Here is a 23,657-nt window from a genome sequence, read left to right as displayed (position 1 = left end):
CTTGTCCCCATGCCCACCCCACATCTGGGGAGTGACTGGGGTGGGCATCCTACATGTGGAGGTCACACACAAACCCTGGGCTGTCACCTCTGCTCCAGCTGCTGCCACTACCCCAACTCACCGCAAATCCCAGCAGCCACCTGGGGCTGTCACTTGTGCCCCAGCCACTGCTACCACCCTGGCTCACCGCTGAGGCGTGGCACACTTGGCCACAGTGCAGCAGGACAGCAAGAGGCGTGGCGTGGCGTGGCATGGCATGGCATGGCATTACATTGCGTGGCATTGCATGGCGCAGCGTGGCCAGCCGTGGCACGGCTTCACATACCGTGGCGTGGCATGCTGTGGCCTGGCACGATGTGTCGCGACATGCCGCGGCGTGTCCCCCCCTGTCACCGCCGGGCCCCGCCCGCCAGAGAGCAGCCTTGTCCCCGCCCCCCGCTCGCCTCCAGCCAATCACGGCTCCTGTCTCTGCCAGCCCGCTCTCTCCATTGGTCAGTTCGAAGAGGGCGGTGGCCAATGGGCGCGGAGCGGCTGTTGGTGGCGGTGCCGGTGGTCGCGGCGCCCGGGATGGAGCGCGCGGGGGCGGCCGGTGAGGGGCTGGGGAGGGGCTGGGGGGCGGTGGGGCAGAGCACTGGGGTCCTGTGGCCTGGGGACCCTCTGGGACGGGGGCACTCCGCGGGGATCCTGCGGGGTGGCCGCGAGTGCCGTGGGATGGGAGTGCGGGGAGTGTTGGGCTGGGGGCGGCCAGAGACGGGCCCGTGGTGATCTGCTGGCAGAGGGGCAGGGGCGGCCCAAGGGGCTGCTGGGGCCTTGGGAAGGAGGTTGAGGTAGTCAGAGGGGGTGAGGGTGTGGCAGCCCGTGGCGGGTACCCACGAAACGGGCCCAGGGGCGCGGTCTGGGAGGAGGGCTGGGGGTGTGTCGGGGGTCTGCGCTGCTATTGGGGCTTTGTGGAAGCCTTTCAGGGCAAAGGGCTGGGAGTGCTGGAGATGCCCTCGGAGCCCAGGACACGTAGCGGGTGAGGGTGGGACAGTGTTAGGATCGGGGGGGGCACTGGGGACAGGGTGGTGCTGGACTCTTGCTCCAGTGCCACAGCCATACTGGGGATGTCAGAGGTATCCTCTGTCCTCCTGCTGAGACACTCCTCCCTGTTGCCTGTGTTAGCAGAGATCTTGGCCACCACTGGGTGCAGGCCTGCAGGATACACGGCTGCCAGGGGGTCATGGGCAGCATCTCCCCTTTCCCTCTGCAAGCTGACTGAGCCTGGCACAGCTGAGGTGTTGAGCAGCACCACGCTCTGAGGGTCGAGGAGCTTAAATGCCAATGAGCCTCTGGGCAATATCGTGTGTGTTGAATTTCAGGGCACAGCATTGTCAGGCTCTCCAGGCACGGGAGTGCAAGGTAGTGTGTGAGGGTAACAGAAATCGTTTGTCAGGGTACTCCTTCTCCAGGACCGCGGCAGTGCTGCATGCACATCTCCTGTCATCTCTCTGCAGAGCAGCGGAGGAGCCAGCTGCAGGACTGCCGAGCAGCCAAGGAAAGGCTGAAACGCCTGAGTGCAAAGTAAGTGAAGAGGACGATGGGCTTGGACTAGATGATCTGTGAGGGTCCCTTCAGGCCCAAATCACTCAGTGATTCTCTGAGTTGTAACTGGCTTTTCCCCACTAGCCAGTGCCTGCTTTCTCTCACCTGCATACAGAGAACCAGCTCCTGCCAGGCCCTGCCGTCCGGGTTCTGCCCCACAGCACCCCAGCACTGCTCTGTAGTTACTGGTAGTGGGATCAAAGGGACAGCTTGAGTGCTGGCATTTCCACCAAACACCACTAAGGCAGAAGAAATGAGAATTAAAGATTCAGGACCTTTCTTTATGGCATAGTACAGCACTTGTGTTGAACTGGGATGATCACCTCTCTCTCTGGGCTCTTTCCTTTCAGAAAAATACCTGCACAAGCATTAACCTTCCTTGAGGGCTGAGTTGCTTGCCCTGGAGCTGAGGAGTGGGGCTGCTGTCAGAGGGCTCTGGTTCCAGGGGGAGGAGGGGGAGGAGGGTGGGACTGTGGTAGCTGACAGTGGGCTGCTGTCCCACCTCCTTGCTTTGCTGCCAGTGTCCGGGCAGCTGTGGGGCCCGAGGGCTGGCCAGGCTGCAGTGAGCCCTGGCTGGGACACTCCAAGGCACCACAGTGACCTGCAGCATGGCAGCAGCATGACCTCAGCTGTCTGTGGCACACGGGACAAGTCAGGAGCCTCCAAACCCCTTACCTGCCAGACCCCTGCCTGCATGAACCATTTTGGTTGCTTTTGTTGTCTGTGGAAGTTTCGTGACAACCTTGGATGTTAATAGCTTGTGTTGCTTTTCTGTTGCTTCACAAAAGACTTATAGTATGTGGTACTTCCTGGGTGGGTTTTTGATTTCTGAAAGCTTCTCCTAAGCTCCTGTGTGTGAGACAACCAGCAGTGGGTTAGATTTTTGACCCTTTCTGCAGTGGCTGATAACTAACCCAATAAGTTGTTAAATAACCCAATAACTTGTTTAATAACCTGATAACTTTTTTGACTCTTACAGACCCTTTTTAAAGGACCGGACAAATGACCTGAATCCACCCTTAGAATCAGTTTCTAAACTCAAACATGTGAGTAGAAAGCTTTTGAGTCTTTCATGTTTGAAGTGAGTCTGGGCAGAACAGGGTCGCCTGTTGCAAATGAGTGTTTTAGGGTTGCTTAAAGAAACACTCTCAGAGATGCAAAAGCAATTTTAATATAAAAGTGAAAGCACAAAGAAGTTCATTGGCAAGGTTCACTCTACTGCTTACTGGAGGGTTAAAGCACACAGAGAAAAAACAAACTAGAACCTCAAATCAATCAGTCTAAAACCAAAACCAACATGAAATGTTGGTTGAGCTTGGGGCTTGGGCTGGAGGATGGGAAAGGGTAAGGATAGAAAGGAATAAGGAAGCCTATCTGTTGAGTCACAAGTTTCAGAGCAGACCCCCTTGCTAATCTGAGACCAGGACTTGACCAACAGTTTAGGCCTACAGGTTCTAACAGCACTTAATCAGTAGGTTAAGTTAAACAATTTAGCAAAGGATTCATAAAGAATTTACTGTAGCACAACAGTAAGTCACTTACAGGCCTGATTTACTGACAAGTCTGAAGTACTTAAGAACCGAGGAGAGCCACCTTCCTGGTACATTTGCTGTAGCATATTCACACTCACATGCACACAAACCTAAAGAACCTGTACAAGGTGCCTTTGAAAAATTCCCCTCAAATTCAGTGAAGGACTCGCATCTTTTGCATCTTCTCGATGGGCGAGGGGTTGAGCCTTGAGAAGAGGCTCCATCGTCATTGTTTGCTGATCCTCCAGGTATAAATGTGAAAGTTTGCTGGCCCTGAGGGGCCCCACTCAGAGGGAGATGCTGGTCACAGCCCACTGCAGTCCAGGAAAGCTCAAAGGGTCTCACCCAGGGCCTCTGTTTATAGGGTTGTAAGAGAGTGGGCTTTAGTCATAATAATTTTTCATCCTTGCTGCAATTTGGGTCAGCAACTTTCTTTGAAAACCACATCCCCAAGTCAGGGTCATGAGTTCCTTACTCCAAAGAGGGACACTCAATAGATTGCTAAATAGCTGGCAATGAGTCAACTACTTATTTTTTCAGAGGAACTTCATTTAGTTTAGTTAGGAGTTTCAATTTGGAAGACTGATCCTTTGCCCATGTCCTGGAGGATGCTGTTACTGTTCTGTTGACAACTGCTTTGTCACCATGGGCCTTCACATGGCTGTTCCCTGGGCCAGCTGTCAGGGCCTGACCAAGCTGAGCTCTCCTTGGAGCTGAGGGCTGCTTTGTCTCTCCAGGTTGACAGGAACAAGAAGGATGTTCTCAGAAACGTGACGAAGAGTGCTCAGGGGGGTGGCAAGCTTAGTGCCAAATCCACACAGCATACTGGCCACACTGGTCAACAGAAGCCTTCAAACACGTTCCAGAGAGCAGTGGGGGTGCATCCAGTGCAGCCAGGGAAGAGCACAAAGCTTCCTGCTTCTGCACAGACCAGAGGCAGGCTCCCAGCTCCAGGCTCTGGTCACCTAAATCCAGAAAGGAAGCAGAAGTCTGCACAGGAGACTCTCACCACTGCAGCACTTCATGTGGGAAGTGACCACTCCTCTCCTGGAGCACCTTGCTCCCTGAATGAGGAGCTGCAGGATGGGCTGGTCTGTCACAAGGAAAACCTCAGCCCACGAGCCTCCACACTCCCAGAGCTAAACAGAGATTCCCAATTTGATGGAAGCAGTCTTGGAAAGAAGAGAGTCTTGGCTTATGGACAAAGCTCAGCCAAAATGTCAAGGCCTGCTGTGGGCCCAGAGGACAAAATTAAGAACCACCAGGATAAGAAAAACCCAGTTCCAGATAAATTCAGGAAAATCCTGCCAGGCTCAAAGAGCATGTCTCAAAAAACAAGTGTCAGAACTCAGCCATTGCAGCCCCCTAGGTTCCTTCCTGCTTCTGCTCATTTGCTACATAAAACCCTAGGGACAAACCAGGAAAAAACTACGGCAGTGAAGCAACCTGTGGGAAAGCCACCTGCCAGAGCTCCAGTGGGAGGTTTTAAGCACCAATTCCGACCCCCAGTGAGAAGTTCTCCCACTAAGCCTCTGGCCTCAGGCAGGCCCCAGGGGACAACAAACCTGAAATCCAGCCTGAACCGAGGTGGTGCCGTGCTATGGCCAAGGCCCGTGATTAAAGGGGGGACGGACAGGAAGGACATGAACGTGGTGTGTCCCAGACACACAGCAGCATCCCGAGGAACAGGCCATCCAAACCAGCCTCCCAGCACACACTGCTCCAAAAGTCACGCACTCGAGGGTGATTTGAGGAGTAGGAAAGATCAGCTTAAACCGGAGCTGCTGAAGGCAATCGTGCAGGCTGGGCGTGTTCCCAGGATCCCGTCGGCTGCGGATCGTAAGTAAGTGGCAGCTTTGGCCGCCTGGATCCTGCTTCCAGGGAACAGCAGAGTTTAAGGGTTTGACTGAGCAAGCCAGCACCATCCTGCTGAAAATGGGGTCTAAAGTCTTTTATCAGTGGAGGTTTGTTGGGAGGTTGATGTCCCAGAAAAGAGAGAGTTGGGAAAGATGTTGGGTGGGGCCCTGGGTTCCTCTCCCACCAATTCAGTGAGTGGGAGGAGAGTGTGTGGCCATTCTGTGTTAGCCTAAAGGCTTACACTTGTGAGGGTTTTCCTTTCCCAGTCTAGAGCTCACATGTGTTTTGGGGATAAGTGTACCAGTTCTTCCTAAGCAGCTGAAGTTGGCTAACGGGATTCTATGAGAAAAACAGTAGCTTGGCAAGAGCTGGATGCCTGCTGGGGTGGTAACCAAGGTGATCCCTTGGTCCTTGGACAGGAAACAGCTGGAGGAGTGGTTGGCATTGAAAGGCAAGACATACAAGCGTCCGCCGATGATGCTGCTGCAGAAGCAGGCAGTGAAGCCGCCCTGCAAAAAGGTCGAGGCGAAAGAGAAGCAAGAGAATCCAGAGCAGCACTGCCTGGTGAAGATCAACAACATATTGACCGAGTGCCTGAAGTTTGTTGAGAAGGTAGGAATGGGAAAGGGGCTACTTGAACAGGCTCCTCCTCCACTGGAGCATCCCAGGGGATGAGGACCATGTACCTTCACAGCACAGAGGGGGTGGGAGCAAGCGTTCAGTTGCCAGAAGGGAAACATGAGTAGGGAAAATAAAAGTCCTCATGGAGTTATGGGTCGGTCAAAGGGACATAGTGAGCTGTGCTGACGGGGAAAACAGAGGTACCCCATCAAAAGGGACTGTTATGGTTCAACCCCAGCCAGCAGCCAAGACCCTTGCAAACACTCACTCATTCCCCCACCAGTAGGATCAGAAAGAGAATCGGAAGGGTAAAAGTTACAGAACTTGTGGGTTGAGATGACAGTTTAACAGGGAAAGTGAAAGCTGTGCTCACAAGCAAAACAAAACAAGGAATTTATTCCCTTCTTTCCATGGGCAGGTTCAGCCACCACCAGGAGAGCAGGGCCCCATCACCCGTCATGGGGACTTGGGAAGACAGATGACATCACTGCAAATGTCCCCCCCACTTTATATACTGGGCATATGATCTGGAATATCCCTTTGGTTAGTTTGGGTCACCTGTCCCAGCTGTGTCTTCCCAACCTCCCATGCACCCCCAGCGCCCTCCCCAGTGAGGCAGTATGAAAAGCAGAAAAGGCCTTGGCTCTGTGTAAGTCCTGCTCAGCAATAACAAAAACATCTTCATCGTCACTGTGTTCAGCACAGTCCCAAACACAGCCTCGTACCAACCACTGGGAAGGAAATTAACTCTACCCCAGCCAAAAGCAGTGTGGGACTCACATGTGTCACTGACAGTGTCCTAGAAACAGGCAGTGCAGTCTGCAAAAGCAATGTCTGCAACAGAAACACAAGCTGATTGAACCAACTTGAGGTAGATCCCTACTGGGGTCACGGTCTGAGGTGCGGCTCTAGTGGGGAACTGTTGCTGGGAACACTGACTGCTAGCCCTGCTTCAGGATTTAGTGGCTCCAATAATGCCAACACTGGAATCTATCCCTTGACACCTCTTTGGAGTACTAGACTCATTTATCCAAGGGGAAGATAGAGGCAGGACAGCTTTTATCTGCCCATTGTTGTATAGGAGACTTGTAAACCCAGACTCTTGAGACCTTGTTTCTCCTGGAGAGTGCTGGAAGCATGGTCAGGTACTGACAGCTCCCCAGTGCATAGCCTTGTCCTTGCCATGGACACCTTTCTCCAAGTCTTCGCCCTTCTCCTTGCAGGGTGTCCGTGCAGAGGAGCTCTCGAAAGTGCTGTCTGTTGTGCCCCAGGCAGAGAAATTTGCCAAATTCTGGATCTGCCAAGCGAAGCTGCAGGCCCGGAGCGGCCCCTTTGATGTGATGGGGCTGTACAGAGCAGCAGTCTGCGCAGGCGCTCAGGTGCGTGGGGCTCACCGGCTCCCTCTGTTCCCTGCCTCAGAATGGGTGGGCTTCCTCTGGATCCCGGGGGCTGAATTTTGGGATGAGCTTAGCAGCACTAATCAGTGCTGAAAAAGCCCTTTCGAGCTGCTGGTCCTGTCCCATGGGCAGGGTGGGCATCTGCCCAGCCATTCTGCGTGCTGACATATCCCACTGGGAGAAGGGGAATCCTGCAGCCTCTTCCTGCTGTCCTCAGCATGGGGTGTTGTGATGCAGCAAAAGCCTTTCCTCCTATTCATCTGTAATTCTAGTCTCCATTCCCATGCCAGACTTGCTCTGACCCATGTTCTGCTTTTCCTGCAGCCACTCCAGGAGCTCAGGGAGGTTGTTCTTGATATTTTGAAGGCTGCAGGCCATACGTCAGAAGGTAACCTGAACATGGGGGAGCTGTCTGGAGTGTGGGCAGGCCAGGACTCCCTGCTGCTGCCATCTGGGAAACAGCACAGTCTGCAGTCTGTCCCAGCACCCCGTGTCCCTCTTGACTTTGATGGAGACCGAGTGTTGTGAGAGTCTGAAATCCTGATCCCAATAATGGGGCAGTGTTCCTCTGCCAGGGCTGGGGAGGGTCCTGGCCCGGCACACCTTCATAGCCAGGCGACCTGGCCTGTGTCCAAAACACCACATTGTAATCCCTCCCCAGCTGGCACTCTCTGCAACTGCACTGCCCTTTTCCTCTCTTGCCAGGTGAAAAGGCTGAGCAACCCATTCCTGTGGAACCTGCAACGCCTTGTCCAGGTGAGAGGCAGCTCATAGCATCAACTCCAGGCCTGGTGGGGAGGCCCCTGACCTCCCTTCCTCTTTCGGTCAAGTTACAGGTCACATCTGCATCCAGGTAAGGCTGAACCCCCTGTTCCTGGCAACACACACCCTCCATGCCACTGCTCCTCCACAGGGTTTACCCAAGGCTCTTGTTCTCTCCACAGAGGTAGGGAGTTCCCAGAAGGCCCAGAATTGAAATTCCTGACGCCTGTGCGGCGCTCGCTGCGGGTCGAGCGGGCTGGGAGCCGCTACCCAGAGATGCTGAAGGACCATGACCCTGTGGTGTCATCCCTCAGTGAAATCCTGGATGCTGAAGAGGAGACTCAGTTCTTCTTCCGTAAAAACAAGGCTTTGCCAGAGGTGACGGGGCTGGAGGGTGTGAGTTCATACAGCCCTGAGAGCTGCCAAGGGGTTCCAGGTGGAGCCAGTCCACCTGCCCCCTGGGCTGCCTCGCACACAACTCCCCTGGCTGCTCTTGCTACCCCTCGGTTGTAGGCATGGGGGGATGGCACAGAATAAGCCTGTTTGAAATACCTAAGTGCTGTTTTAAATATATTAAAGGCTTGCAATAGAGATATGTGTGGCCTAGTGAGCAGTGTGGAAGACTGCGTCCCCCAGGACCATCCTCAGCTCCTCTGCCTGATTTTCCTGCTGTAGGATGGTATCAGTCAGACTGCAACATTCCAAGCACCTTTCTGTTTTGGAAGTGATGTCTCAAAGGATTTGCTCTGGAGCTGCCTTGTGCCCTACCTGGACAACATCTGGATGTCCCTGCTGAGAGGCACGTGCAGACTCAGTGTCCAGAGGCATGAGCAGAAGTGCTGTCTCTGCCTGAGTGGTTGGGAGACCTGCAATGCTCCAGCAGCTTTTGTCCAGGCTGACAGCAGCACCCAGAGGGGTGCAGAGGACCTTGGGGTGCAGCAGGCCAGGCCCCCACACTTCTGGGCATGGTTGGGGTCCAGGATGGGCCAGGGAAGGCAGATGAGCCCTGTAAGTGCACTCGGGGTCCCCTCTGGTGCTGTCCCTGCAGCTGGAGGCAGGCAGTGGCACAATGTACCAGGCAAGGCGTTGGCTCTGGGGGTCCCTGCTGGAAGCAGTGACTGTACAGCTGCTGTGGAGGATTGGGGGAGCCCCACTGTCCCCTGCCCAACCCCAGTAAGCAGTGCTCCTGACCCCATCCCACATTTTTGCCTCCTCTTTCCCTCCCGACACACCCACCCCCAGTCTTGGCTCAGCATCTCTACTGAGCCCTGGATGCCAGAAGAAGTCTCGGAGCAGTGTCTTGGGGTTCTGGCACAGGGCTGGCTCCACTCTGGGGAGCACTGCTGGCCTAGCTCCCTTCTCTGAAGGGGAGGGGTGACCTGGGGCTGCCACCTTCTACCCAGGGGCTTGTGCTTGTCCCAGCTGCTGGGAATTGCCCTTTGCTCCCACCTCCCAGGTGCAGGGACAAAGCAGTTTTTCCTTTAAAACAGCCAATTTTATATCTCTGTGGTGCCAGGAGTTTTGAGTATCTCTTATAAATAGAAAAGGGTAGCAAACAGGAGAGGGGAACAGCAGGTAAAGGGGGTTCCCATGGAGCAGCTGTCACCTCTGGAGCCTCCCTCCACTGTACCCAGGGCCACAGTGGAGAGGCTGGAGGGGCAGGAGCTCAGGGACCCCGCCTGGTGCAGTGGGCCTTCTGCGATATTGGAGCAGCAACACTGCCCGCTTGCCCTGGCGTTGAGTGGCCCCAGGCTGCCACTGAGTTGGCAGCAAGGATGTAAGTAAAGTGGGGCACAGGGCAGCCAGCAGGCCGGGGGGGCCCCTCTCCTGGCTCCAGGCGTAGTTGGAAGAAGGGCCCCACAGCCTAAGGACAGGTGTGATGGGGGCCATGGGTCAGGGCCACCAATCATCCTCTGGCCACCAGAGGTAGCAGCTGACCACGGGTGGCTTCGGTCTGGCAGTGCAAGTGGTCCAGGGCTACCAAATGCCCTCCTGTGGGGCTGGCACCTGCCAGAGCAGCAGGCACTGGTGCTAGGGTGGGCTCAGGCTTCTCCATCATCCTCCTCCTCCCCGCTGGAGTCCTGGGGAACCTGAGACAATGAGAGGGCTCAGTGGGAACAGCATCAGCGTGGCAGGACACCTATGTCCTGCCCCTCTGTTCCCTGTCACCTACCTGCTGGCCAGGGTGGCTATGCCGGGCCAGCCAGGGGGGCAGGGCTGTGCCAACTTCCCCTGGGTCCAGCCGAGTGTGCTCCACCGTTGACTCATGTGCCATCTGCAGGGGGGACAAGGCTCCCAGAGAAAGTCTAGCACAGGCTGGCCAAGGGGTTGGGGGTTGGGTGCCCACCCAATACTTCCATCAGCCCCATCCCCCCTCAGGTAGAGAGGGAAACTGAGGCACAGTGGATGAGCAGTGGGGGTCAGGGGCTGCATACCAGGACAGGGGGTGCCCGGAAGAGGTAGCTGAAGGGGTAGTAGAGGAAGTTGATGAAGGAGGCGGCATAGAGGTCTGCATAACGCATCAACTGGTTGGCAAAGAGCGTCTGGCGTGAGCCGCAGCGGAAGAGGCTGCCCATCTTCCCGTAGCACATGTCCATCTCGTGTGTGACTTTCTGAGGGTGCAGCAAGACAGTCAGGGCACCCAATGCCCCTGGGGTGCCCCAAGGGAAGAGTCGTTAGAGGGGATTGGGGCTGAGCTGTGTGCCAGCTGGGATGGTGCCCTGGGTGTCACCTGGATCCGACGCTTGATGGAGCTAATGTCTGGGCGCTCGCTGCTGCCGCTGTCCAAGTGCCTGGAATGGGGCAGATCCAGCTGCAGCCTCGCCTGGAGGGTCCTCCACAGGTGTTCCCACCCCTCCCCACTCCCTTCACCCACTCACTGGTACAGCTCAGCCAGGAAGAGATCGAGGCTCCGCAGCTCCTCAAACAGCTCTGCAAGGTCAACGTGGCCGGCTCAGTGCAGGAACCTCCCCCACTGCCCAGCATGACCGACACAGAGGGGCAGGGCATGGCCCGCTGGGGCGGTTTTGCCATCGAGAGGCAGGGGAGGCTCCAGGCCACATCCGCCAGCAGGGCAGGGTCCGTGTCCCCAGCCAGGCACTGCTCACCGCTCTTCTCCGTCCAGACCTGCAGCTCACGGGCCAGTTCAGGCACCACCAGGAAGGTGCGCCAACCCTGCCGCTTCTTGGACTTGAGGATGTCCCCAAAGATGTGGTCCCCCATGTAAAGGATGTCTTTGCCTTTCACGCCCAGGAGGTCACACACCACATCTGAGGAGCCTGTGACAGCCAAGGGTCAGGGTGGGGGCATGGGCATGTCCCCCCATGCCTGGAGCCTGGCCTGGCACTCACCCCCAGAGTAGACAGCGCAGTGCTGGAGGGGGCCGGTGTACGTCCCAATGCGCAGCTTCCCTGTGTCCTGTGGGACAAGAGGACCCCACGATAGGAACACCGTTATCTGTGTCCGCTTGGTGCCCACCCAATGGTGAATCTACCCTGCTCTGCCCACAGGAGCCCCCGCAGTGCTCAAATAGTGCACACTGCCCCAGCTAGCCCCACGACAGGGGAGGGGTCCCCACCGTGTCAACTTGGCGCAGGACAGTGCCCTCAGCGAAGAAGAGGGGCTTGCGGGTATCCACCACAATCAGGTCAAAATAGGACCTCCAGGGGCGCTGTGGGGTGTCAGCCTGTGGATGCCAGGGTGGGGGGATCAGCAAGAGGCTGCTGATGGCACCCTGAGCCTCCCACTCTGCCCACACTGGGGACAGACTCACCTTGTCCCCATCACTGAAGTCAAACAGGTAGGACATGATGGCCTGCAAGGACATCCGGCACTGTTACCCATCCCCAGAGAAGGCAGACACTGACTGCACTTCAACATCCTCCCCTCTGCCATCCCCCATCTAGGGCAGCTGGACCTGGCAGGGGGGGCACATGGACACCCCTTACTCACGTCAGTGTAGGTATAGTCACTGTTGGTGGCCAGGAAGACCTTCCCCACCTCCTTCATGCGGCTCAGCAGTAGCGGCACACGGGGCTGGTGAGGGGCAAGTCAGCATGGAGTGGGCTTGGGGAGACCATGGGGAACTGGCAAAGGGGAGCAGGGTAGGGAGGGGTCCATGAGGGTCTGCACATACGTCCTTCACCACATATTTCTCCAGGTTCTCCAGCGTCTTCTCCTTCAGGCAGCCCTGCAATGGGGATGAGGGGAGAGGGCTGGCCAAAACCTCCCAGGGTGTGTGCGGGGAATCTCCAGCACTCTCAGAACCCCCCTCCCACCAGCCCCCTGCCCACTGCACCCACAGAGAGGTGGACGTGGTCCATGGCCTCGCGCACATCCTGGAACATGCTGAGGAAGGACATGAAGAGGTTCCCGTGTTTGTAGCCGGTATCGCAGCTGCAAGAGTCAGGAATGGAGGGGGTGAAGGGCCTGCCCTGCCAAGTGAAGCTCCTCCAAAAGATTATTCCCTGCCATCTGATCCACCAGCAAACCCCCACCCATCACCTCCCTCTTACTTTACGTATCTGGAGCAGTTGGTGAAGAAGTCCACAAGACAGGCGTAGAGATGGGCCTCTGTGTGGGAGGGATATGTGAGAGGGGGTGCAGGACAGGACAGCATCCCAAGGTGGTGGGAGTGAGAGGGAGATGGGGGTTGTCACTCACCCGTGAGGTTGAAGAGGGTGTTGAGAATATGGAAGCGCTTCATGTCATCCCGCTGGATGAACTTGTTGGGGTAATAGTGGAGGATTTCGGCTCTGGGGAGGGAGCACGGAGCTGCACCCCACTTCAAGGGTCCCCCCATTCCCCCTTGCCCCTGAGGTGGGGGAGTCCCAGACTCACCCCTTGAGGAAGCGGAAGCCATGAGCACAGACCAGCAGGTTCCCATGGGAATCCACCTTCAGCAGGTTCCCATACAGGGCATCGAACACCAGCCCCCTGCAACACACAGCTGTCAGTGGGTGGGGATCTCACCACCCCTCCCCGGGACCCCCTCCCCAAACTCACCGAGTGGGGAACGTGGGGTCATACTTGTAGGCAAGGATCTCAGGGGGGTACCCGATGGCGACAAGGTGCTCCAGCAACAGGGCAAAAGCCAGCTCCTCGTAGTCGGGGGACTTGTACACTGTAGGGAGGCAGAAGGGATGTGGACAGGGGGTTGGGGGGTACCACCACTGCCCCACCCTGCCTTAGGTCCCCCAAAAACGCACTGGCCAAGGTGTAGTCCATGTCAAAGCCAAAGCACTTGATCTTCTCCAGCGCCAGGCTCCGGTTGACGAAGATCCTAGGGGCGATCAGGTCAGCGGGAGAGTTATAGGGAAGTGGGGGTGTTTAGGCCTAGGGGTGGCACAAAGAAGGGGATGGGGATGTGTTCCCCCATCCCGGTCCCTGCTCAGTGCTCTGTGAGGGTCGTGTGCCTGTCCCAGCCCAGGGGCCCCATAGTGAGTTATTGGAGCAGAAAAATGGGCTTTTGAGTTGGAAATGGAGCTGGGGGGGGGAGGGGGATGCGTGCTGTGCAGGGAGGGGGGACAGTGGGTCCCTGTTTTGGCCTGCCCCACCCCTGACATGTCTACATGGGGTGACCCCAAAGGGCTCTGCTGTCTCCCTGACTCCCTCCAAGATTCCTCTCCCGGTGCCCGTCCCTTGGGTCTTGCCTCCCCCCCACCATGTGCCCTCCCCACCTGTTCCCTCCCAACCCTCTCCAAGGAGCCCCAAGTCCTGCTGCACCCACAGCCCCCCGCTCCCCACAGCCCCCTCCCGCCCACCGGTGCTGGCAGTCCCTCCGCAGCGCCCGTGGGTCGCCCTGCCCCGGGCTCGGGGCCGCCGCCGGGCCTCGCTCCCCCTCGCTGCCCATCGCCACCGCCTCCGGCCACCGCCTGCGGCCGCCGCCGCTTTAAGGGGGCCCCGCGGGACCGCCCCGGCCCGGCCCCCGGCCCGGCCCCCCCGGGCAGCACAGCCGCCACGAACCCGGGGCACCCCGCAGTGGTGACCCCAAATGGGGCGGTGACACCTCCCCCTCCCCACGGGCCCCGCACACGGGGCAGTGCCCCCGCGCCCCCGAACGGGGCTCCCCCTCCCCAGCAGTGCCCCCCGGCAGCCGCCCCCGCCGCCCCCCCAGCCCGGAGCTCTGGGAGCGCGGGCCGCTGTTTGCTCGGAGGCGCCGCTGGCAGCGGGGAGCGACCGGGGGCGAATCATTAACCGGGGTCAGGGACCGGCCCCGAGGCCGCCCCGCTGGACGCCGCGGCCCCGTCAGGGGGCGGGAGCGGGGCCGGCGCGAGGGGCGCCCCGGCCTCACAGCGGGGCCGGGACAGGAGGGAGCACCCGCGGCCCCCGGGGCGAAACGACCCCCGCTCGGCGGGGCCGCGCGGCTCGCGTCCACACGGAGCACAGAAGGCACCTCCTGAACCCCACCTGTGTCCCCCCACGGACCCATCCCCATCCCTCAGCACCCCCCGCCCTTTCCCCTGCTTCTTGCGACACGCTGGGGCTGCTGACGTGGGTACCCGGGACCGGCCTTGACCCAGGCAGGAGGGAGCATCCCCAGGCACATGGAGGAGGGCATTGGAGCAGCTGCTGCCCCAGGCTGGGGAGGGGACACACGCACAGCATGGGCCTGGTGACAGGGACAGGAGTTGCTCCAGGTGTTGGGCCCAGATAACACCCCCCCCTGCCCCACCGCGAGGTTGTTTACAACCCATCCCATGACACAGTGGGCACGTGGGGCTCTTATCTTCGTCCCCAGCTCACTCGTGGGGCTCCAGGCCAAGGCAGACAGGGCCCTGGGGCAGCAGCCACGCCAGCACCCCAAAGCCCCAGAACCACAGGCACTGCTGGCATACGAAGGAAATCTTTATTGAGTCCGAGGTAGCAGCAGTGACAGGGGCCAGAGGGCAGCCCCCAGGACCCCCGCGCAGGATGGTGACCCCGAGCAGGATGGCGTCTGCACCACTACAGCAATGGAGGCAAAGCTGAACACAGCACAGCCTGTGAGGGGGGTTGCCCCACCACCCCCCAGCCCTCCCCTCACACGGAGGCCAAGGACCAACCTACATCCTTCCCCCAAGGAATCACTGCCAGAGGATCTTCATTAAAGTCATTAGAAGTGAGAAAGTGGCCCCTGGTAACTGCTAATCTACAGCTACAGCGGAGCAGAGGGGCCACCTGGGAGCACAAACAGCCACGGTGGTGCACCCCCCACAATGTTAGCGCCAAGACGTTTATATTAAAAAAGATACTTCAGTGACAGCACTAGGCAGACATGGGGGAGCTCCACCCCACAGCAGGCAGCTTCGGTGGCTCCTGAAGGGAGGGCAGCCGTGGGAAGCAGGAGCAGTGGGAGCCCTGGTGCCCTCACACCTTCAGGACAGCAAACTTGAAGACGGCCATGATGGCAGCGCTAATGAGGCCGGAGATGGGGACGGTGACAAACCAGGCCATGAAGATGTTGCGGAAGAGGCGCCAGTCCACTGCCTTCCTGGAGCGCAGCCAGCCCACTGAGACCACTGAGCCCACCTGCCAAAGGAGCCAGAGTACGGCTCAGCACCACAGTGAGGGTCTGCACTCACCTGACGTGGACTTTCACCCACTCCCCACAGCCCTGGGTCCTGCTCCAGCCTCTGGGAACCCCACAGAACGCAGGCAGGGAGTGCAGGGCAAGGAGCTGCCACCCCAGAGGGGTGAGGGGACAGGGCCCTGCAGCATTTGTGTTCCCATGGCCTCTTGGCAGAGCCATGGGGACCATGAAAGGCGTTTTGTTTTCCCATCACCTCCCAAGTGCCCCAGGGGGTGCCCCCCCAGCCCAGGCAGCCGTTCCTGCCTCACATTGAAATGCAAGTGGCACAGCCAGGAGCTGACAGTGGCTGGAGGCCCAGAGTGGGACCCCCCACACAGCTTGGGCCTACGAGCACTAAGTTTTGGGGATGTTGAGCTCGCACTTAGCCAGCACCATCTCCCCTGCCAACCCCCTACCTTGCAGTGAGTCGTGCTGATGGGGAGGCCGACATTGGAGGCAATCACCACCGTCAGCGCTGATGCCAGCTCGATACTGAAGCCACTGCAGGACAGAAAGCAGATGAGAATAGAAACAGACACCCCAAAACACGCAGTGGGCTCAGCTCAAGGCAGCACAGCAGTGTCAGCCCCTGGCTTGGCTCTCCAAACACTCAAACCCCCTCCAGGATGCAGGGAGGTGATGGAGCCACACATGCCCCTGGCTCCACCACTGAAACCCCCAAAAGAGCAGGGAGAGGGGCTCCTGGCACAAGATGCAGCTCTCAGGCTGCCTGGAGCCTCCCCTCTGCTTCACAGCAGCCCTTACCTGGATGGTGTGATGGGAGTCAGGTCCTTCCCCATTGTCTGGATGACTCTCCGTCCCCAGACCCACAAGCCGATGCAAATTCCCGCACCCCCATAGAGCAGCAGCCAGATGGGAGTTGCCACCTTGGTAGCCACATCGCCCGTCTGATAGACCAGGTAGAGTGCGACCAGGGGCCCTATGGCATTGCTGGAAGAGAAAGAGGATCTGGTCTAGAGGGCCAGAGGCTGTTGGCAAGATGGAGTATCCCTGGAGGTGTTCAAGGCAAGGTTGGACAGGGCTTGCAGCAACCTGATTGAGTGGAAGGTGTCCCTACCCATGGCAGAGGGGTTAATACAAGATGATCTTTAAGCTCCCTTCCAACCCAAACCATTCTGTGATTCCACAGTTCTGTGGGCACTATAGCCCCAGCCAGCAGCCCCCTCAGCTCCCGCTGACCCCACTGACCTGACATCATTGCCACCATGAGCAAAGGAGCCAAAGCAGGCCGTGAGGATCTGCAGAAACTGGAAGAGCAGGGACACCTCAGGCTTGTCCTGGTCATGCCACTCTTCCAGAGAGCTGCTGCTGCCCTTGCGGTCACTGACACCCAGCTCTGCCTGGGCTGTGTTCAGGTCCACATCTACAGCTGGGTGGGTGTCTGCCACTGCATTGCAGTAGCTGGTGTAGCTGTCCATGCGGACCCTCTTCTTAGTGTCCACCACAGACCAGCTCAGCCTGTCCTCCTCCTCGCCATCCCTGGCACGCAGCGAGTCCAGGGGCATGCCGCAGATGGCCATAGTGTAGGAGGTGTAGCTGTTATTGCGCCGCAGGGGCTTATCCCCCGAGTCCCCCATGCAGTCCCCCATCTTAGCCAGGTGCAGCTTGTGAAGCAGCTCCTTGTAGAGGCCAGAGTCCTTGTGCACGGTATGGTACTGGTACTGCCCACCTGAGCCCAGCTGGTGGCCCACTGCCTGGCTCAGGTGGACCAGGTTGCCATTGGGCAGCCGCACAGCTCCTGCCAGGGGAGGACAGCAGGTAGGGGGTTAACACCCTTGGGTGGGGGGAGTCCCACCGCTCATATCACCCCCTACTACTCACCGCTGTCAATGCTTGTTTCCTTCAAGTCAAGGCTGGGGAGCCTCTCCTGCTCTGGGCCCTCCTCCAGCTCCCCCAGGTTGAAGGAGACCATCCTCTCCTCCACCGCTGCCTGGGGGGGCATGGCCGACCCCACATCGGCAACAGGGCCCTTGGCATCGTCCAGGGGCACCTTGGCCTCCTCTTGCTCCTCCTTTGGGCCAACGTTCTTCTCCATCAAGGGGCTCTCAGATGGACTCGATTTGATCTCTCCTGTGAAGGGGGGCAGCTACCATGAAACTCCTTCCCATCACCGAGCCCAAGGCCAGCAGCAAGCCCACACCCCTCACCACTCAGATTTATGGCAGCCAAATAAAATTAACAACTCCCCCCCCCCTCCCCTGAACTTTGGAAACTGCCGGGCAGTCACACCTTGTCCCAGGCACAACAGCCAAACCATCTAAGACAGCTCATCCCCTATTTTTAGACCCCCCCACCCACACGGGGTGTGGTAAACACCATTATGGGGCTTTTATGCCGGTAATGTCTAGGGCAGAGGTTCCTCTTTGGGCCATATTTGTCCCATCCCCATGAGCCGTGGGATGCTCTGGACCACTTCTGGAGCGGCTGTGACCCCTGAAGCTGACAGAAAGGTGCCCAGAAGAGTCCAGCTCCTCTGCCAGCCTGGCAGCTCCAACCTGGGCTCCTCTCCAGCTTCCACTGGTGGGTGACAAACCCAAACAGGAGTTGGTCTCCACCTCTCAAAGGCAGCCTGTTTTCCTGCCCCCCCACCCCCACCCCAGGAGGCAAACCAGCAGTGCTCAGCCCTGAAGCTGAGGCTGTTCCTCCCACTCTACCGGGAAAAGCATGTTTTCTCCAGGTGAAAACATGAGGTCAGCTCCTTCAGACAACAACTAAAACCACCTCCTTGTCACAAACATGACCATTACCCGGTCACTTCGTTTGCCTCAAGGGCTGGGTTGTGGCATCAAACCCCCCATCCTGGAATGCAGTCCCTGCAGAGCTGCCTCCCTCTGCATGCCCACTTCCTCTCAGGGATGCTGTGGGCAGGCAGGGAGCCTGTCTGACAGGCAGCAGAGACTGCCTTGCCTTGCAGGCAGGAGTTAAGCTGAACAGCTGGAAGATTGTCAAGAGCAGCCATAAAGCTGTTAGTCACACCCTAATTACACCAGCACGACAAGGACACCAGTTATCCCCTCATCGCCAGCTCCCGAGGCCCCAGCCTGCACACACCATTGATATTCAGGACCACAAGCGGCTGCTCAGGAGGCAGAGCTCGGGGCTGCTCCTTTGGATGCCTTTCAATAGACTGTTTTGGGTTTTTTTGCTAGAGGGAATTTCATCAGCTTTAAACTTGTGATCTGCATCAGCCGGGCCAAGGATTGCTCCGCATGTATGAGAGGATTAAAGGTTACAACAGGCACGTTGTCTCCTGCCTTCTCTGTCCTCTATTAAAGTGGCACCAGCTGTCTGACACTTCCCACAGCTCAAGGACAGATCACCCCGCAGATGAATCGGTTCCAGACACAGATCAGCAGCACAGTGGCTACTCTGAGGGTGTTTTGGGGTGCCCGGGTTGGGAGCAGGCAGGGCCCAGCATGGCAAGTGCCCCAGTGACTCAGAGCAGGTTAATCCCTGAGCAAAGATGAGGATCCTGCTAATAACAGCCCCACAGCTAATGGGATCTGCTGCTGGGAAGAGAAGTCAGTTAGCCAGAGCATGCCCTTCCCCGAGGATTGCAGAGGGATGTAGTACTTACGGTCGATTTTCTTCTTCATTCTCGGACATACAAAGAACCAGACGACGAGAGCACAGACAACAGCACTGCCCGCCGAAATTAGGAGGATACCCCACAGAGGAAGTTTGTCAAAGCCCAGCACTAGGAAATAAAACAACGGATCTTTGAAAACCTCTGGGCAAAACCCTCCTCGACATACGACTTTGCTTTTCCCAGGCACAGGGACTCCATCCCCTGCAACAGCCCTGAGCTAATCCACCTGCCAGGGAGAAACGCTGCTGACTGCACCAAGACCCAGGGTGTGCTCCACCCTGCAGCCTTCCAGGTCACATCCCCAGCAGCTGCTGACCCACACACAACCCCTTTCCCCAGCTGAACCCCACTGGGAGCAGTGCATGCCCTGGGCTCCGCACAGCCCTTGCCTCCTCACTTGCTGCAATGTCAAAGAAAAAAAAAAAACTGCTTCCCAGTGCAGCTGCTGCAGCACCAGTGCCGTGTCCCCACTCCAGAGAGGACACAGAGGCCTGGGCTACTCCCACTGGAGCCCACCGACCCCTCTGGATGCCAGGGAAGGCAGCTCTGCTGCTCCAGGAGTCACCAGGGATTTCAGTTTCATGGCATCTGAGGTGATACATGACCCAGTTCGGAGCATTCTCACAGGCAGCCTGACTTTGAGCAGAGGGCTGGCATCATGCTGAGGGCATCAGGTGCTCGTGACCACCCAAACCCTGCATTTTTTGCTGCAGGCAGTGACTTACTGCTGCTAAGGCACTCTAGCACTCCCAGCCACCTCACCCACGCACAGGACTTCCTGCAAACCCTGTGCTTAAGTGGCCCAGCATTTCAGGGCTCAGGATAAACATGGATCCACCTCGGGGATGCTGAATGATTAAGAGATTTTGGAGCACCTACAGTGCCCCCAGCACCACTGCAGCCCTGCCCTCTCCCCCATGCTGGAGAGCCTGCGGAAGGGGAAGCTGACACCCCTCCAAAAATTTTTCCAGTCACTGTTTACAGAGCAAACCCTACCAGAGCCAGCACCAACTGCCCACATCCCACCTCCAGCGGCTCCTCCACAACAGGAAACCCACACTCACACCAAAAACAACTCATGCCAAGTCACCCCCACAGACAACAGAGGTAACTGAGTCCCCAGCTCCATGGCAAATCTGCCTGTCCTGCTGAGCCCTCTCCTAAGTCCTGCCTGTGACCTGTCCCCTGCACAACAGCATCTCAATTTGGCTTTTCCAACTGAAGCCCAGACTCCTCAGCACAGGGGCCAGCTCTTCTTGCCAAGGATGATTAGCTTGTTTTAAGGGACCAGGTGAATGAGGAGATGCAGCCCCCATCCCTGCTCCTGGACCCACTACCAGCAGCCCGAAGAGTTTCTTCGGTGGCCGCCAGGTACCTGAGCTTTAGCACAGGTAAGAGAAGGGAAGGGGAAGTCATGTTATCAGCCAGTCCTGGGAAGTCTAAGGAGAAATGTCTGGAGGAGTTTAGTTTGAGCAGGTCTCTTTGGTTGGGCAACTACCTAGCCCAGACAGCGCAGGCCAGCCTGCCGCCTTCTGTAATTGGCACAGGCCAGCCGCCTTCTAGGAGATCTCAGCCCTGTAAAGCAAAAAAGGAGTAAATCGTGCATTTAATGGAGGCTTTAGAAAGAATTTCAAAATTCAGGTTCAAGCATTCTGCTAGGTACTTACAGGGCGCCCCAGTATACATGATGGAGAAGAGGTTGATTCCCACAGTGCAGGCATAGAAGACGGGCAAAGCTCGCAGGCCATTGGGAACAGGATCTGCCTGGAAAACACGGATCAGTGCTGTGGAGAGGCAGACCAGGGGCTGTGCAGCGGCCAAGGAGCAGCCCAGCAACAGACCCTTTCCAGAAGGGGTTTGTGCTCTCGGTCACACCTGCTGATGGCAGCTCCTGCAGGTTCTGCCGGGAGCTCTGGCTCCCAGCAGTCTTTAGGGAACAACCCACAGCCAGACCCTCCACCATCTGGGAGGGCAGGAGGTGGCAGAATACCCTGAGTCCCACTAGGTTCCCAAGGGAGCCGTGGCAGGCCCAGCTGAGGGTCCCAGCAGTTCCAAACCTAGAGCATCTCATCTCTTCCTGGCTCCTGAACCCTTCCCCTGGCTCCCCAGCCTGCCACCTCCACCTATGTTTTCCTTTTAACTCCCCAGGCACTTTCAAAGCTTTTACCTCTTTCCTGCTGACTCGGACAAAATAAAAAGTCCATTACTCACAAAGCAGCTTATTTGACCACATACCTGCACTGTGAGCCTCTTGCACCAGCAGCAGGAGCATTTAATCCATGCTGCTGCCCAGCAGTCAGGGTCTGGGGTCAGAACAAACACACTGAGCCTTCCTGAACGCCGAGCAGCACAGACCAACCGGGCTGCTCAGCACCAGCATGGAGCGTGACAAGGCCAGTCCTGCTCTGGGAGGCCGGTTACACAAGATTACTGTGACAGCAGTGACGCTGAGCAGTTTTAAAGGGCTGCCAGTGATAAGATCTTAACATCTCTTAAACAAGAAATTATTAGAGCTAAAACCTGAAGGAATTTAACCTCAGATATACAGAAGAAAATGCTGGAGTTCTCTGCATAGCTGGCAGGACACCCCTGCTCTGGGCTGACAGCGTCCTGCACTCCAGAACAATCGTCACCATCTCAGAAAGATGAGATCTAAGGCTGTCATCTTCTTTCCAAATACTTTGTGTGCCCAATCCCTCTTCCTGGGTTTTCAACACTCCCCACAGTGTGAGTCCCCAGAGGCAGCCCGAGCACCCCTCACCTTCCTCAGGTGGAAGGAATGTGCTTTCCTCAGCCCCAGGGACAATTCTGTCCCTCCCAGCTGAGGAAAGCTGAGGCTGTGGGTCACTGCCTTCACCTGCAGCCTGTCCCAAGGGCAGGTCCAGCCTTGTACCAGGATTTTGGAAAAGCCCAGCAAGCAGCTCTGACCTTATCTATTCTAGGATACTTCACTACTGGAAAATGGGACTGTTCCTGCCGAGGCCAAGCAAGACAATTCCCTTATTTCAGAGGAGGGAAGATGATGCCACCACAGCCCCCAGTTCTGCTCTGTGGAGTGGCCACAGCTCCCATTTCCCACCACTTCAGCTCCCAAAGGGCTCCCCTGGCGCCAACACACAGACTTCAGGATGCGCCTAGAGAAACTGTGATGATCATAAGCCAATCAACGAGTCCATCAGGAACAGCCAAGAGCCCTGAAGTGTCAGAAAATGGGGCAGACAACCCTTACCTTACAGAGGATGAACTTCTGGACGAGGAAGAAAAGAATAGCAGACATGATGCCCGAAAGAAGGGGCGAGATGAACCAGGACAACACTAGGAAAGGAGAGGCACAATTAGCAACGTGCTGCTGCCAGGGGAAGCCCAGGGAGGCCACGCTAGGGTGGACTTACCAATCTTAAGCAGCTCAGACCACTTGACACCTTCTTGCCCTTGGGCCACCAGCGAGAAGCCAATGGTGGCTCCAACAATGCAGTGAGTACCAGAAATGGGAAGCTTCAAGAATGAAGCCATCAGCTGCCACACAGCAGATCCTGGAGAAGGAGGAGAAGCCTAGTAAGAAAGCCATCACTGGGGCATCCCTGGGCACGCTGCCCCCCCCCCCAGTGTGACCCCTTTTTCCTTACCAAACATGGAGCTGATCGAACCTGCCATCAGCAGCTGCTGGGTGGAATTGTACATCTCCACGTCAATCAGCCCCTTCCGGATGGTCTCACTGACCTTGGCTCCCAGCAGGACAGAGCCCACCGTCTCGAAGATGCTGGCCAGGATGCAGGCCTGCCGCAGGGTCACCACCCCCGAGCCCACGGCGGTCCCAAAGGAGTTGGCCACGTCGTTAGCACCGACAGAGAAGGCCAGAACGAAGGCGATGATGAAGCCCAGGACCAGCATCCAGAGGATGGGGGAAGTCGGCACCGCGGGGGGCGGTTCCATGGTGGGTGCGGGGCGATAGGTTAATAAATTAGGTATAAAATTAAATAGGGGGGGTTGCTATAGAGCACGAGGGGGCTCCGACGTCCTACGGGCCCGCCGGCTGTGGGGGCTGGGGACTGGGTGCCACGCCATGGTCTGCGCCGCTCTTCATCCTGCGGGAAAGATGGGGATCAGCGAGAGGGGGGCGGGGGGGCGGTACCGGATACCGGACCTTCCCGCCGCCGGTAACCGCCGCTCCCGCGCGCGCCACCGCGCCCTCCCGCCGCCGTGTGTGTGTCTGTGTATGGGTGCGTGTCTGTGTGCGTGTGCCCGCGCCCACCCAGCCACAGCCCGTCACCTCCGCTCACCGGCTGGGCCGGGCCGGGCCGCGCTGTCGGTGTCGCTCCGGTGGTGCCGCCGCTCAGGTCCGGCCCGCTCCCGTTCGGATCGGCTGAGTTGGGTTGAGTTGAGTTGAGTCCGGCCCAACCCGCCCCGGTCCCGTCCCGTCCCGGCCACCCCCGCCGCCCCGACTGGCGCGGCCGCCCGGCCCGGCGGGCTTTAACACCGCCCCCACCCCACGTGACCTCCGCCCCGCCCCTCTGGATAGCGCGCGGCACCGCCCTCGTCGCCCATTGGCCCGCTGCTGGCGGGAAAGGGCGGGGCCGTGCCGCCATTGGGTAGCGCCGAGCAAAGAGAGCGGGACCGGCCCCGCCCCCCGTGCGGGCAGCGCGCCCGGGAACCACGTGCGTGCTCGGCGGCGCCCCCGGGGCGGCTGCACCGGGAACGGCCCCGGGAACGGTACCAGGAACAGCACCGGGACCGGGAACGGCCCCGGG

General features: G+C 58.1%; 3 protein-coding genes across 8 annotated transcripts; 1 reads left to right on the top strand and 2 right to left on the bottom strand.

The window, feature by feature from the left end:
* Positions 1-516: 516 nt before the first annotated feature.
* Positions 517-8,336, top strand: CKAP2L (cytoskeleton associated protein 2 like). Its single transcript, XM_027907596.1, has 10 exons — positions 517-589; positions 1,300-1,398; positions 1,494-1,560; positions 2,561-2,627; positions 3,851-4,956; positions 5,390-5,582; positions 6,815-6,970; positions 7,313-7,376; positions 7,694-7,841; positions 7,933-8,336. Exons 1-10 carry the CDS (start codon positions 517-519, stop codon positions 8,261-8,263), a joined length of 2,304 nt encoding a protein of 767 aa, XP_027763397.1. The 3' UTR covers positions 8,264-8,336.
* Positions 8,337-8,428: 92 nt separating this feature from the next.
* LOC114070271 (cytosolic purine 5'-nucleotidase-like) lies at positions 8,429-13,606 on the bottom strand. Of its 6 annotated transcripts, none has more exons than XM_027907590.1 (18): positions 13,513-13,606; positions 12,958-13,031; positions 12,755-12,872; positions 12,590-12,685; positions 12,413-12,504; positions 12,265-12,322; positions 12,052-12,145; positions 11,886-11,939; positions 11,702-11,785; positions 11,520-11,564; positions 11,328-11,432; positions 11,101-11,167; positions 10,858-11,028; positions 10,630-10,681; positions 10,482-10,542; positions 10,186-10,362; positions 9,924-10,066; positions 8,429-9,840 (listed from the first exon to the last, which is right to left on the bottom strand). In XM_027907590.1, the coding sequence occupies exons 1-18, from the start codon at positions 13,599-13,601 to the stop codon at positions 9,657-9,659; spliced, it is 1,764 nt and encodes a 587-aa protein (XP_027763391.1). In that variant the 5' UTR covers positions 13,602-13,606; the 3' UTR covers positions 8,429-9,656. The 6 variants fall into 6 exon arrangements, with proteins under 6 accessions (XP_027763391.1, XP_027763390.1, XP_027763392.1 ...); XM_027907589.1 differs by having other exon boundaries at positions 11,328-11,435; positions 11,523-11,564; XM_027907591.1 differs by having other exon boundaries at positions 11,328-11,435; positions 11,523-11,564; positions 12,085-12,145.
* Positions 13,607-14,578: 972 nt separating this feature from the next.
* SLC20A1 (solute carrier family 20 member 1) lies at positions 14,579-23,266 on the bottom strand. Its single transcript, XM_027907598.1, has 11 exons — positions 23,190-23,266; positions 22,536-22,994; positions 22,302-22,442; positions 22,139-22,224; positions 20,577-20,673; positions 18,898-19,017; positions 17,142-17,390; positions 16,509-17,058; positions 16,065-16,250; positions 15,716-15,800; positions 14,579-15,259 (listed from the first exon to the last, which is right to left on the bottom strand). Exons 2-11 carry the CDS (start codon positions 22,840-22,842, stop codon positions 15,098-15,100), a joined length of 1,983 nt encoding a protein of 660 aa, XP_027763399.1. The 5' UTR covers positions 22,843-22,994; positions 23,190-23,266; the 3' UTR covers positions 14,579-15,097.
* Positions 23,267-23,657: the final 391 nt, after the last annotated feature.

Source organism: Empidonax traillii, unplaced genomic scaffold (assembly GCF_003031625.1).
Source record: "Empidonax traillii isolate 1590-97213 ecotype Southwest subspecies unplaced genomic scaffold, ASM303162v1 scaffold1497:size106550, whole genome shotgun sequence".
In the NCBI taxonomy this organism is placed as follows: Eukaryota; Metazoa; Chordata; class Aves; order Passeriformes; family Tyrannidae; genus Empidonax; species Empidonax traillii.
This window is presented reverse-complemented; position numbering and strand designations above follow the sequence as displayed.

Coding starts and splice junctions, on each gene's coding strand:
- CKAP2L (XM_027907596.1), top strand. CDS start 517: ATGGGCGCGGAGCGGCTGTTGGTGGCGGTGCCGGTGGTCGCGGCGCCC. Junction 6,971..7,312: donor CAGTCTGCGCAGGCGCTCAG/GTGCGTGGGGCT, acceptor CTTTTCCTGCAG/CCACTCCAGGAGCTCAGGGA. Junction 7,377..7,693: donor TGCAGGCCATACGTCAGAAG/GTAACCTGAACA, acceptor CTCTCTTGCCAG/GTGAAAAGGCTGAGCAACCC.
- LOC114070271 (XM_027907590.1), bottom strand. CDS start 13,601: ATGGGCAGCGAGGGGGAGCGAGGCCCGGCGGCGGCCCCGAGCCCGGGG. Junction 10,363..10,481: donor CCATCAAGCGTCGGATCCAG/GTGACACCCAGG, acceptor CTGCACCCTCAG/AAAGTCACACACGAGATGGA. Junction 10,067..10,185: donor TCCGGGCACCCCCTGTCCTG/GTATGCAGCCCC, acceptor CCCCTTGGCCAG/CCTGTGCTAGACTTTCTCTG.
- SLC20A1 (XM_027907598.1), bottom strand. CDS start 22,842: ATGGAACCGCCCCCCGCGGTGCCGACTTCCCCCATCCTCTGGATGCTG. Junction 22,225..22,301: donor GTCTGAGCTGCTTAAGATTG/GTAAGTCCACCC, acceptor CTCCTTTCCTAG/TGTTGTCCTGGTTCATCTCG. Junction 15,260..15,715: donor TCAGCACGACTCACTGCAAG/GTAGGGGGTTGG, acceptor CTCCTTTGGCAG/GTGGGCTCAGTGGTCTCAGT.